Source organism: Oryx dammah, unplaced genomic scaffold (assembly GCF_014754425.2).
Source record: "Oryx dammah isolate SB20612 unplaced genomic scaffold, SCBI_Odam_1.1 HiC_scaffold_17, whole genome shotgun sequence".
Classification (NCBI taxonomy): Eukaryota; Metazoa; Chordata; class Mammalia; order Artiodactyla; family Bovidae; genus Oryx; species Oryx dammah.
This window is the reverse complement of record NW_024070201.1, coordinates 36,708,416-36,723,181: the sequence shown is the minus strand read 5'-3', so window position 1 is coordinate 36,723,181 and position 14,766 is coordinate 36,708,416. Positions and strand designations below refer to the sequence as shown.

General features: G+C 47.0%; 1 protein-coding gene across 1 annotated transcript in view; it reads left to right on the top strand.

Moving 5' to 3' along the window:
• Nucleotides 1-10,268: 10,268 nt before the first annotated feature.
• The window catches only part of INSC (INSC spindle orientation adaptor protein), a 94,294-nt gene continuing 89,796 nt past the window's right edge, over nucleotides 10,269-14,766 (top strand). The window contains exon 1 of the mRNA XM_040258297.1: nucleotides 10,269-10,363. Coding sequence (XP_040114231.1) covers nucleotides 10,308-10,363 — 56 coding nt within the window. The 5' untranslated portion in view covers nucleotides 10,269-10,307. The remainder of the gene's footprint in view (nucleotides 10,364-14,766) is intronic.

Sequence of the window (14,766 nt, the reverse complement as noted above, 5' to 3'; positions counted from 1 at the left end):
TAAGTCACACAGGGTGTGAGCTGGGATGTTAATTGTTTCTTCATGGCCAATGTTACTGCTTATGGAAAATGTCTCAATGTTGTTATTTGGACTTATTCAAAGCATGATCTTTGTATATGAGATCTTGGTCAAATCTCCAGGGAAGGCTTTTCTTCTTCGCAATATATACAGTATATTCTGCTTTTTAATCCCTTTCTGTTTGAAGCAGATCTTTGGGCCTGAGTTCTGTGTGGGAAATGGATCTTTCATTGGGTACAATGATAGATATTCACATGATACTTCCTGTGTGACGCTGTTAACTTAACTCCCTGGGTCAAAGTAGCTTATGGTATTGTTATTTCACTTGCTCTTATAAGTATCATTCAGGGTACATGATCTTATGTGATTCTTATAACAATACTGAGAATAGATTAAATTCCTATTTTACAGATGAAGAGGCTAAAGGTCAGAGAGGCCTAGTAAGAGACAAAATTGGGGTTGGAATCCCAATCCTGAACTTTTGGATTTCCATAACCTTATCATGCTACTTTCCGGCTGTTATTGAGCATCCTCCAGTTTGGAGGATTTAAGAAGGAAATAAAATATGGGGGGAGCTGGATTAGCATGGTTGATGATGTAGTACTATTGTCTACTCATGGCTTTAGAAGTAAGAGAAAATGGTATTTGTGAAACTACAAAAGATTGTAGTCTCTCTTCTGTCCTCTTTCCCAAGGGTATATAGACCCCCCTCAATGTGGGCCCTCATCATGACTCAGAGAGGGAAATAGCTTGCCCAGTGTGACCTCCGAGAGTGATTTATGAAACAGGATATATCCAAATTTTCACCACATTGGAGCTATTCAATTTTCTCTAATGGCCTTTATCTGAGAGTTATGTCTATTCGTGGCAGCCACGACCAGTAAGTCATTAGCTTAAAGTATACTGATTGTTAATTTTAGCATCCTGGGACCTGGGCCCAGTGAGAGAGGACTCTCGCTTTTGCGAATCAAAGCTGAAGAACGTTCGAGCAGTTGGCTAACAGTTATATCAGCAGAAGTTAGAAAGTAAGAAGAGAGAATTAAAAAGTTAAAGAGTAAGAAGCAGTTGACTAGCTTGACATAGTTCAGGAGGTGGCAGAATGGCTGCCATTTGTTGGCCTCCCTACTGCTGGGTACTGTCCTCATCAGAAGAGAAAAATGGAACCAATCTTTATATCAAGCATCCTTGGGTACCCCTTGGGTACCAGGTACTTCACATATGTGATCTCATCGATCTGAACAGCAGTGTTATGAGGACGGGACCACCCCTTGCATTTTATCTTTACAATATACAAACCCCAATTTATAGACAAGGGCACATAGTACCCGAGGTCACACAGCTAATAACTGACGGAACTGGGATTTGAACCTGGACAGTCTGCATTCTTCACCAACAGAATTCTGTATGGTGGTGGCCCAAAGGCCCAGCCAAGCCTCCCTTGAGGACTGCATGCTACTTAAGGTCTTGGAGGTCTGGTGCACCATTTTCTTACTTATGACCCTTAGAAAATCACCAGCTCAGGGACAACTCCCAGATGCCAGTAACTGCAGTTTCCTTGTGTGGTTCAAAGCTGGGGGCTCCTCTCATGGGCAGCTGGGGTTTGGGGCCCCAGAGCTGGAAGGAACCTACCCTGAGTCACAGGATGGGATGCCATGGCTTTCCTGGCTCCAGGAGCCTGTGTCCCCCTGCAGGATTGCTTCACATGCTCCTTCAGGGGAGGCTGCTGGGGTTTGACTCTGACAAGTTGAGCCATTTGGGGGATGGGTGGTCGTGTTAATCAGGAATTGGGGCACATGGCCTCAGCCAGGAAAGTTTGACTCTGGGCTTGTTTTCCTCCAACTTTGGGGGACTCATGGGCACTTCTGAGCCAACCTGCCTGTCTCATTCCAAGGCTGAGCCAAATTAGACCAGGAATCCCTGGAACCTCCCTGTCCACTGTCCATTCTTTTGTGCTTTGTAATCACAGCAAAGGAGAGAAGCAGCTGTAACTATCCCTGTTTTACAGATGGGAAACTGTGCTGCCATCGATTTCCTAGGGTGAATTACTTTGAGCCTGGATGGGGCTCTCTGAGCTCTCACTAGCAAAAGCCTTCTTCGGATTTCCCAGGGGAGTTTATGGGAGTGCAAAGACCTGGGTGCCGGCCCCAGGAATAGCTCAGCTTACTGTGTGACATCTGGCAGATTTCTTCCCCTCTCTGGGTCTCTCCGTCTGTTCACGCCGACCTCTTTGTGCTTCAGTTTCCTCATCTGAAAATGAGGGACAAAATAGTAACTTACTTCATAGAGTTATTTTGAGGATTAACTGTAAAGCATTTAAGAGTGCCTGATACAAAGCACCTAATAAGTGTTTCTCCCTCTACTCCTCATTTTCTTATCATCATCATTATTATAAGTGGGTCTTCTCTTACGCTTTCCATTGGTTCTTATACTCTATGAAGTAAACTCCTCTAAGAAGCCTGCCTAGATTTTGACTGACCCTGGGGTTTATGGGGTCCCCCTGGGAGCTTGTAAGTGTCTCTTAAATGAACTCCTGTTTGCTAGTTTTACCCCTGTAGAGTTCATGGACATGCTTGTGCATAAGTACGTCCATGAATTTCAATGTCCTATTACTTTCCAGGATTATGGGATTCCTGTTACTTTCCAGGTTAGGGCTAGAAAGTGTCAATTGACATATCCAGTTAATCAGGTGGAGGCTTGGGACCTTGTCTGTGTCTTGCTGAAACTGTTCTGGCCCCAGAATTGAAGACCAGGGCTGAAGTCTGGGTGGACCCCCTCTACGTGATGCACAGGCCACCTGGGTTGTCCAGACAGGCTTTCCAGGGCCGGAGGGGACAAGGCCAGCAATATGAGCAATATGAGTTTGTTCTGCCTTCTTGCTGGGCTCTGTCGCCTGACAGCTGTGAGGGGCCCCCAGAGCCTCCTCCAGGGAGCCAGCGCTCTCTATATTTCATGAGACTTGGTCCATTCAGCAGGGCTGGTGGCAGCTTCCTTGAGTTCTTGCATCTCCCCTGGGAATAAGGGGTTTTACAGTATCTGATTGCTGCAGGAGCCTGGCCACCGCAGCTAGCAATGCACAAGGATCTCTGATACTACTGCCACCTGTGGGAGACAAGTCACATAGAGGCCCGGAGTGGGGAGGGGGACCCATTATCCTTACTTCACAAAGCTCCTTTCCACTGTGGGTCTGTACTTCTCCAGCCCTGGGGCTTTCGGGGTCTGCTAGGAGCTTGTGTTTGTCTCTTACAGGAACTTCTGCTACTGGTCTCGCTCCCTGAGGCCCATCCACTCCATTGGTCACGATGGGAGTGGAAATTCCACTCTGATTATTTTACTCTCCTGCTCGCACACTTTCAGTGGAGCCCACCATCTACAGGATAGAATCAGCTCCTTTTGTATGCAGGACTATAGAAGCACCTTCCCTCCCCTACCCCTCTGCCCACCGCCTCCCCTCCCCACAACAGGAGACCCGGGTCTCTAATACCTGCTGCATTTTCTGGTCTCCTTGCCAGGGCTCTCCTGGCACTGAATGTCCTGTCCCATCTTCACCTGGCAAGATCCCACTCTGCATTTAAGACTCAGGTCAGATGTCTCCTCCTCTAAGAAGTCTGGCCTGATCTTCAGCTAAAAGTGACCACTCCTTTTTCTGTATTTCCTTGCCACTGGGATAGCTTACTCCGGACTCCACTACCAGCCCAGGGGTCCCCCTTTCTAGAAACCCCTGTAGTTCCCTAACCGTATCATGCTCAGGATTCTGTGCTTTCACAAGCCCTTCCCTCTGCCTGCACGCTCCTCCTTTCTGCCCCTTCTCCTTCCCTTATTCCCACATTCTTATCTCAGCTTTGGGGTCATGTCCTGAGAAACTTCCCATGACCGCCTCCCCCTACCTTCCATTCTCACCGACTCCTGCTCGGAGGTCCTCTGGACTCCCTTTAGCACCCCCTTGTGTGTGTGTGTTTAGTTGCTCAGCCATGTCTGACTCTTTGTGACCCTTTGGACTGTAGCCTGCCAGGCTCCTCTGTCCATGGGATTTCTCAGGCAAGAACACTGGAGCGGGTTATTTCCTCCTCCAGGGGATCTTCCCGACCCAGGTATTGAACCTGAGTCTCCTGTGTCTCCTGCATTGCAGGTGGATTCTTTACCCACTGAGCCATCAGGGACGCTCTTGTTATTGTAGCTTTTGTGCAGTTTTGGGATTGTCTACTCATCCATCTGTGTATCTGGAGAACCTGATGAGCATAGAGCTGGTGGGAGGGAGGGAAGGTACCACCAGGCAGTGGGGACTGCGAGAACTAGAGAGGGGCAGGTGGCTCTTTCTCATGGATTTAGGAGGCAGAACCCTTTCCATGCAGCGTGTATGGTTGCAAAAGGCCCTCCTAACTGTCTCACTGAATTCTGGTGAAAATAGGTACCTTCATCTCTGGTTTCCCAGGGAGGACGCTGAAGTTCCTTCAATAAGAACTCACCTAGTCAATCAGCAAGTGTTAATTGATCTGTGTACCAAGCACTGTGTCAGGAGGGAGATGGTGTGGTGAGGAGTGGCGAGGAGATAGAGCAGTCAGCGGGGCAGACCTAGTCTGAACCCCTGGTAGGATCCTCAAGGGAGAAAGACTTTAAAGCGTTAATTTCACAGTTAATTGTTTAATTACAGTTGTGATAAATTCCATGGAGGAGAAATAATGAGGGGATAGGGGATGGTGTAAGGAGGGACTTGACTGAATTCCTGGGTCCGTGCCTCTCCTACCCACCGCCATGCCCAGCTCCTATACCTCTCTCTATTGGTGCTGCTGCTGGAGCTTAACTGCTTCCCGCAGTATTTACTGTCCAGCTCCTGTTGACAGCCCTAATGGATTCTTCAGATTAAACAGTCCCAGCCCAGCCTTGAGCTGTACTTGGATTGGCCCATTAAACAGCAGCAGAAGCACACCCCACCCCCCAACCCCCGCCTGGCTCCTGGTACTAATTGAATAATTTACTGTAAATAGCTTCCGTTTCCTCTAGAGCCTAAGCTGGCTCTTTAGCCAAATGGAGGTGAGCAAGGGCTGCCTCTAATGGGATGCAAGAGCAGAAATGAGCTGTCCGAATGAGCAGTCGTTGCAGAAGGCACTGAATTAAATCAGAGACACTTAAGACTTCAAGTCCTTCTTGTAAACGAACCACTCCGGTGGGGAGACACCACCAAGAGCCCTGCAGAACCCAGGCTGCAAGCTCCAGGGTAGGATTTCCCATGAATTAGGAAGGCCCTTGGGCAGAGAGTGGAGGTAATGGAGTTTGTTGTTTCCTGATCACCCCCTACCTGTGTCCTTTTCCATTCTCTCATGAGGAAGATAGCATCTCTTCCTGAGATATCTTGGGTTGGCCAAAAAGTGCGTTCAAGTTTTTCCATTACACCTTATGGAAAAACCCAAATGAACTTATTGGTCATCCCAGTATTTCTCAGCTCTTTCTTCTATGAGGAAGAGTGCTCCTACTCTGAGACTAGCATGTGCCAAGCACAAGATATATTATTTTGAATTATATTATCTATCAGAGAATTTTATGAGTGATCTCATTTAACCCTCATGAGGCTTCTGGGAGGCAGGTATGATTGAGGAAATCGTATTCATGAAGACTGATGCTTTTCCAAAGGTAACATATTTATCAGACACAGAATCAGGATTTGAATCCAAATCTATTAGACTCCAAACTTTAAATTCGTTCTGCAATACCAGTGAAGACAGATGGCGTACAGTCAAGGGGTTACTTTGAATCCATTCTTGGTTTCCTGACATGCTCAGCAGCTTCGGGGTGGGGGGGCCGCCCGCCGCCCCGCCCGCGGCCATTCTATTCTAACTCTCTGCTCAACAGGATGAGTTCAGCTTAGGTCAGTGGGAGGGGGAAACCACCCAGCAGTCGGTGGAGACCTCCCCGAGGGCTGCGTGATTGAAACGGGCCTCTCTACAAATCTGGTGACACTTTAGACTTTAGCTGGGACTGTTGTTTCCCATCCCCTGACGCCTTTGGGACCCGTGTGCATGTGCTAAGTCACTTCAGTTGTCTGACTCTGTGTGACCCTATGGACTGTAGGCTGTCTCCTCTGTCCATGGGATTCTCCAGGCAAGAATAGTGCAGTGGGTTGCCATGCCCTGTTCAGGGGATCTTCCTGACCCAGGGAATGAACCCACATCTCTTATATCTCCTGCACCGGCAGGCAGGTTCTTTACCTCTAGTGCCAGCTGGGAAGCCCTTAAGACCCACAGCTTTGTCCTAATGACTCACTAAAGGAGCCAACCAATGAGGAACAGGAGATATGCTTCCCGTACCCCCATTGGTGTCCCACTTCCTTCCACCATTTGGCGCAGTGTTTGGGGGCTTCCTTCTTCCAAGGACTCTTCTGTCCTCTCACTGTGTCACTGAGGTCCGATACTTAGTGAAGCTGACGATCTCATGGGTTGGGAGGTAGGAGCAGCGGGAGGCGCTGGTGAGAGGAAAAGGGCTCTGCTGTGTGTGAAGGGTGAGGGCTGAGTGTGACCCCCAGGGAATGGAGTCAGACTTCCTGTTAGCAGACGCTGGACTTGTGTCACCGTTGTTGCTCTCATCATCTTCACCTGCTGCAGCACCTCACCTTCTGTCTGATCATAAAACCCAGAGACCGGTCCTCTGTCACCTACTAGCTGTGTGATCTGGGGTAGTGCACGTGCTTCCACTGAATTTCAGAGTTCTTATCATCACAGAGGGATGCTGATAGTATTAAAGGTGCTAATACTATATGAAGCATTTAGGTGCCTGGCACATAGTACACACTCAAAAGGATACAAGCAATTATTATTATTCTTTGCACTTCATAAACATCGACTAGGTTTATTCTTGATAGTCCCCATTTCATCTTCCAGATCTTCCCAGGCGGCTCTAGTGGTAAAGAGCCTGCCTGCCAGTGCAGGAAATGTCAGAGACGTGGGCTTGATCACTGGATCGGGAAGCTCTCCTGGAGGAGAGCAGGGCAACCCACTCCAATATTCTTGCCTGGAGATTCCCATGGACAGAGGAGCCTGGCCTTCTACAGCCCTTAGGGTCACAAAGAGTCTGATACAACTGAAAGGATTTAGCACACATGCCTCTTATAGACAGGCCCTTACCTGTTCCCCGTCCCCAGTGATTATGAGCTGTGGCTCCTCTGAGAGCTTATCTGACTCACCATCTCAGCTTCACCATATAGGTGCCCAGCTTCTCACTGAGCAAGATGGGACTTCAGACATCCAGGAGTTTGTCCCACTGAGGAAAAGAGGCATGAATAAAAGTCTATACAGAGCGCCGTGATACATGTCCTGCCTAGATGTCCCTACGTGGGCTCTCCAGCCTCTGGGAACACGCATAGTCATGTGAACCAAGGTCTCGTTAGCAGACAGCCTCCACTGGCCTAACTCCTGAAAGGCTGTGGATGAAATAGGGCAGTGAGGATATCTCAACTGGGTCTTTCAGCAAAGTCAAGATACGTTAGGTTTATTGCATCTCCTTCAGCTGAGAGCCCAGTGGTTCCTAATGAAAAGGAAGAAATTGTCTGAGCATGATTTGTTCCATCTGGGCTCTAGTTGTCTTCTGCCTAAAGGGCTCACAGACCAGTGATTAGGAATCTGTTCTAGAATTTTGTGGTCACCAAGTGTTTCTGGAATCTCTTGGAAAGTCAGAACATTCTCCTGCCTTCAGGGACCCTGGGGTCCCTCAGATACAACTTGATCAGATCTAGAAAGGTTCTCTAATGTTCACAGGTGTGCTCACAGAATCCTAACTCGTTCACACTTTTAAGGGCCTTGGAGCTTCGTGTGACCTTAAATTTCCCTTACTGTCACCTGCCTTAAGCTGATTTCCTCTTCAGCTTTTACTTTGCCCCTTTCTTCTCCATGATGAAGATGGAACTAAAATAAGATCTGCTTGCTCACTGTGCTCTGATCACATCAGAGCATTCACTCTGAGATGCGGGTATTTCCCTTTTTGCTTCTTTCATCAGAAATATCGAAAAGGGAACAAATACCTCATTTTGTTGTTTCTAGCTTTTTTTCTTTTGTGCCTTTCTTTTCAGGTTGCTGACTCACTGGGTTCCAAAAATATACCTTCTCAATAATGAAAATAATGAAAGTAATAAAAATTGTGATGCTCCTGATGATAAGGAGCCCTGGTGGAGCACTGTTATTGTTCTGGGTTCTTTAGATGCTGTGTTTAATAGCATCTCCCCTGCCAAAGCTGACCACGGGGCTGAACACATTGCAGACTCTCAGGACATAATAATAACTATTGATTTAGCTCTCAACCTGGCCTGACACTTCTGCATTCCTTACCTTATGTCATTGTTATAATAGCCCTGTAAAACAGATACTATTATTCTCTGTTGCAGATGAAGAATTAGGACTCAACATAAATATATTAAAAATTCATTCCACTCATTATTTCTATAGACATATCGAGTGTTTGCTAAGTGCCCAGCCCTTAGAACCAAGTGGTTCCTGCCCTCCAAGGTCTCAGTCTAGTGGGGCCCACAGGGCAAGGGAGTAGGCAGTGGCAGTGAATCTGTGGGATTATCTAAAGCCCTAATTTGTTCTGGGCTCCTCCCTCCCTGTATTTTCAGATTCACTATTTGTCTTTTGTTCCAAGCATCACAAGGGGGCTTCCCAGGTGGCACAGTGGTAAAAAAATCTGCCTGCCAATGCAAGAGGCTGGAGATGTGGGTTTGATCCTTAGGTTGGGAAGATCCCCTGGAGTAGGGATTGGCAACCCACTCCAGTATTCTTGCCTGGAAAATTCCATGGACAGAGGAACCTGGCAGGCTACAGTCCACGGGGTTGCAAAGAGCTGGACATGACTGAGCATGCATCACAAGAGGTACTTCATGTCCAGCTCCATCACTGTTAATTAAAGTCCTCCTCCATTCTTCTCTCATAAGGGTCACTTGTAACCACAAGAGCTTACTTTTTCTGGACCTGAGTTGCTACCCTCTTCAGCTGTATCCTCCCACAAGTTCATGCCTGTGTTTTCTCTGAGGGTCTTGATCTATTGTCCTCAAGCTCAGAGCATGATAAGTGACAGTCAACCCTCTCTTGACTATTGCTTTACTCAGATGAGGGGGACAGAATCTTTATTTTCACCAAGGAGGGCTTCTTCATTGGCTTGGAGAAGGAGATGACAGAGAGAGGAGTGGGAAAGGACTGGCAAGGCAGGACACAAAGAGGCGGGCAGCTGATTTTATGGAGGAAGAAGGACACCATTTGACTTGGTCTTACCTGTGAGGCACAGGCAAACCAAGTGGAGGCTTAGTGCTGGGATTGGAGGCCCAGAACCTGCATCACTTTTATTTATTTATTAGACTATTTATTTATTGAACCAGAATCCTCACGGAGACAAGAACTTTACTATCTTACATACTGGGAAGCCCAGAGGTGGGCCAGACCCAGCACTGGTTGATTCAGTGGCTCCGTGATTGAGGATGCAGGTTTTTCCCTGTGTGTGTCCACTTGCCTCTCTAGCTGGGTCCCTTCTTGATGGCCAGGGAGTCTCTGACAGCTATGGAGTGATGTGGCTTCCTGGTTCAGGTTCAGTGGGAGAGATACTATCTCACCTGGCGACTGGCTTGCAGTTAAGGAGAAAGTAAAGTAAATTTTTCCTAGAAACAGTTCTTTCATGGTTCATTGGCTTGAATTGGGTCTCATACCTATCACTGAACCAATTCCTGGCAGTTTGGGTGAAATGACATCATCTAAAGTGGAACAGATTTGGGGAAGCAACCACCGTGCCATTAGAGGGTCACATTTCTCAGACATAAGCAAAGTGAAGAACCCAGTACTGTGACAGTATATGGTTAAGGAATTAGTATGCAGAGTTGCCAGATTTAGCTAAGAAAACAAGGTGCCTGGTAAAATGTGAATTTCAGGTAAACTACAAACTTTTAAAGTATAAATAGTTCCTGTGCAATATTTGCTGGTTTGTGTGTCCCAATATTGGGTACAAAGCAAAATGGGTTAAGTATGTGTTTGGCAATGAAACCTAAGAAAAATTCTAGGGGTTCATGGTGTGTCAGGGACTTAGAATCAAGATCAGATCTGAGTCTTGCATTGAGTGTGAGGTGAGTGTAATATAAACTGATTCAAACAGCAGAGGAGGGCCGGGGGCCTTCTCCGCACACATGAAATGACCCCCTGTGGCCAGGATTTGGGAGAGAAAATGACTGGGCCTCCTCACTTGGGGGCCCTGGTTGACCCCATGCTGCCTTCTCTTTCTAGGCCCCTGATCGCTGTCGGCAGGCTTTGCTGCGGATTGGCGTCAACATGATGGCGCTGCCTGGAGGCCGCCACCTGGACTCCATCCCTCTGCCGGGTCAGCGGTAAGTCCCACCGCTGTGTCTCAGGGCCTGGCCTGCCCCATCTGGACTCTGGCAGAGGCCCAGCCCCAGCATCCTGGGGTTTGCAGGTGGCCCCATCTCTCAGTGCACTGTGCTGGGAGGAGGCTTAGGACAAGGTATCTGGGATACTGCAGTCACTCAGCAAATACAAATGCAACTGGGCTCTGAGACACAGAGGAGTCAGCCACATCCTGCCCCAAGGGGCTACTTTAAGATCCAAGCAGACAATGAAGCAAAAGATCAAGTGGGGTGTGCTGCTCACAGAAGGGACCCCAGAGGAAGCTCTGGATTCTGATAGCACCAGGAGGTTGGAGCCACTAGGGGGGCTTGGCCTCTCTGAGCCTCTTGGAAGACATCAGACTAGCATTAGGTGTTTTTCTCTCAAAGCACCAGTGGGAGGAGTGGGCACAGATCTGATCCTTGGGAAACACTTGTTGCCCTGAGTTGGGCAGTGTGGTGAGGGGGAGGAAAGAATATACCAAGCAGGGGGTGAGGCCTGGATGATGGGCGAAGGAAGACCTAGGGTTCCAGAGCTGCCTTCACACAGGTGGAGGGGACGGGGAGGCAGGTGGAGTTCTGACTGGCTGGGCCTGGTGGCCCTAGGCAGAAGCAGAGGTGGAGGCACCAGGGCAGCAAACCTCTGATGACAGCTCTCCCAGTTTGCCTGGTACTGTGCTGATTTTGGCCCTGACAATCCCATGTCCCTGGAAACTCCTTGGTCCTGGGCAAACCGAGGTGGTGGGTCACTCTAACTTAGGTTTGGTCTGTGGAGGAACTTTGCGGTTTGAGGCTCAGAGCTTCCTCTTATCCTTTCACTTCTTGCTTAGACATTTTGATGGGACTGTTTTGAGGCAGCAGAACCCAAGCCCTTCCAAGGTGGTTAAATCATTGTTTTTTATTGCTTTATATATTAGGTTGGCCAAAAAGTTCATTTAGATTATTCCATCCGATGTTATGGAAAGACCCAAACAAACATTTTGGCCTACACAGTATTCTGACACCACTACCATCTGATCTCTCTTTTTAACCCCCGCCTGAATTATAGGGGCTTCAACTATGTACAGCATGCATTGCTATATAGTTCGTTCTGTTTTTGAGTATTTTGGGTGTGTGTCTTGCTTTTAAAAATCAGAAGGATTTATTAAATATTTGCTAAGAGTCTACTGGAGTTGGATTAATCTCTATGACAGTATCGGTCTGCTCCCCCAAAGCCATTATCATAAAGAGGTTTAAGAAGATGAACATGCCTGAGGGCTGAGAACACTGTTAGAAATGTAGTTAAGAATTTCCTGTGTGGCCTGACACTGGGAGTAAGGTATAATATGGAGACCCCAAAATTTTTCCACGTGGACTCTAAGGTAGAGCTCAGAGATGGTGTGATGCAAACCTGTAAGGATACATGCATAGTCTCAGAGATGGGATCTCATGATTTGCGCAGATGTTATCACCTCTGAACACATGACTGACTGGCTTCAACTAATTGTGTGGTTTTATGTGAACTCTTTAACCCCATGGCTTCTTGGCTCCCTCATGTATAAAGCAGGGGTAATAATAGTATCTAGACATAAGGTTGATGTGTGGATTAAATGAGCTAATAATACATGCAAAACGTCTGCCATCCAGTGAGAGCTATATAAGAAGGGCCCTTGTTTATTGGGTGCCTGCTGCATGTTGGAGGCCCTCTGTGGCTCTTCCTGTAGGTGATCTTAGGGGGTTCTTCTAGAAATACTTCACTTGACCCCTTCCTATTGGCAAGTCACCTCTGTGAGAAAATAAGAAGTCATGGGCAGACACTCCTAGCAGCCTAATATTTTATAATCAGAAAAGAGTAGAAGTGTTCTAGATGCAGAGCAATCTCAGTCTTTCCATCACCTGTCCTGCCCAGGTTGAAAACTGTATACTCAGATGAGTAGCAACATCTGTGGCAACAGGGCTTTGGGACCCCTCTACAGATCTCACAGGGGTTGGAATTGTCAGACCAGAGCCTGTGCTGCGGTTTGGGAAACTGACATCACAGGGCAGTTTAGGACAGTGGTTAGGAATCTTGACACCATCCCCCCCCACACACACAAATTGATTCTTGGTTCTGCTGCTTATTAGCTATAACCTTGGGCTTCAGTTTATTGATCAATGAAATAGAGATATTTATGCTTACATCATCGGATTGTGACGAGCCTTTAATATGAATATGTTGTTACTATTCACATATAAACTGAACAACAAATTGTTGCTGTATGCAAATAGCTTTTATGGTTTATTTTTGTGTAGAAGAAAATGTTTGAAAATAAATCCAAAGATTAAAAAATGAGATAATATATACAAAATGCCTGTCTGAAACATAGGAACTGCTCAATCAATATTACCATCTCGTTTAGATAAAGAACAAGACCCTGGAGTAGAGAATATGAGCCAAGGTAGATCGCATTCTGGAACTGTCAGCCCCTGGGAACCACTGATCTCTCTCTTCCAACCTCCTCAGAATTTTTTAAAATAAAAGAAAATTAAATTACATAAAAATGATTTAGGAATCAGATCATTATGCTTTTGGAGTCAGGACAGGCTTTCTAACTGACATTGTACAGCAAATATTGATACCTTGGGAGGAAAATACCAGACTAACATGATTCCACAAACACTGTGACCTGCAAAATTGTTTGTTTAGAATGTCTTCACTCTTATTATTCTGATAGGGGAGGCAGGCTGCAGAGAGAAGGTGGCACCTTCTTTACTGTCATCACAATCTCATATTGCTGGGCCAGGCCTACCCGGAACAGTGGGGGAATATAATCCTATTAATCGTCTACCACCTTGTTCATTGTCTGTGTTCTGTAGTGTGTGCCTGGGCCACGTTCACAGCGGGGGCTCATGTGTATTTACAGGATGTCAGAGGGGTTCATTTGTCCAATCTGATGCTTCATTATGAGCAGACAATAGCAGCCGCCTCTTCTTTCCTCTTGTTCCAAGCTGCAGAGGCCTCTCTCATGGGGAATAACACCATGGTTATTGTCTCCAGATAAATAATTAATGCTGGATAATTGACTTCTTTCTGTTGTGTTCCACTGAGACTGAATTTCACTCTGGAGTGCCATTGTTCACATCGTTGTACAAGTTGCATGGGATCATCCCACAGCTCGGGTGAGCTGTCTAGGTTAGACCTTTGGTATTTGAGACCCTTTTGAGTAAATAGCATCAGAAGAGCTTTTCTAGGTATTGGCTCCTGAAAGAGAACAGAAGACAGAGAGCAGAGGTGTCTGAGGCCAGGGGTTGGGATTGGGAACTGAATTGGGTGCTAGGAGGGGGTGTGATGGCTGTCAACTATGACCACATCTGGATCTCCTGGGAGGTTTTCATATTTTAAAAAATAATAATAATAATAAAAAACCCTACTGCTGATTCATGTTGTTATATGGCAGAAACCAACACTATATTGTAAAGCAATTATCCTCCAATTAAAAGTAAACTTTAGAAAAGCAATAAAATAAAGTAAACAAGCCGAAGAACAGAACCCTATTCTTGGAAACTTTAATGTAGGAACCTGAAGAGGTTGAAAGTATATAAGCCTTGGGATCAGACATGGGCTCAAAGCCCAGCTCCACTTCCTACCAGCTCTGTGACTTTGGCTGCTGCCTAACCTGTCTGAGCACCAGTTTTATCTTCTATAGCAGGGTGACCGTGGTCATTGCTTTAAAAGGTCGTCTAAGTGCTGGGGTCTAAGAAGGAAGGTCTCTCTAGGCCTCTGTGTGCCAACCTACATTTTACAAGGCCATCCTGGTAACAGTAAGCCACCCCCCACCCCCAATCTCCCTCCCTCTGCAGTGAAAACCCTTGCAAGCTCAGGTTCAAATACTTCCCCAGAAGTTCATGAATTTATTGGTGGGAGTGAAGGGGACAGGGGATCAGCTCTCTGGGTAGCAAGAGACTGTGGCCGCTGTGTCTCTAGCTGATCTTTGCTTTCTTCTCAGGTCTCTGGGCTCCCATCTCTGTGAATGGTACATCAGTTCTTGCTGTTGACTCTGGGCTGGGTGGTAGTGGTTTGGGGATCCAGACATGGTGGTCAGGGTGCTGCCACCTGTCTGCCTGCTCCCAGGATTGTGCCTACTATCATCGTGCCTCCTCTTCTGTAGGAGGGCCAGGCCTTTGATTTAACAGTCTCTATGGAGAAGTTCCTACAGGGTGGACTGGAGGCCAGTCTGGGGGATGCACACAGGGCCACTTCCAGACATGTCTCCCACTCCCCCTCCCTCTTTTCCTCCCTCCCTCCCTCCCTTCTCTCCTTCCTTTCATTACTTCTCTTACCCACAGATCAAGCTGAGACACTGACATTTTCTCTCTGGTTTCCTGCTTGTGAGGGTGAGAATACTGATGAAAGGACTTCACTAACCCCT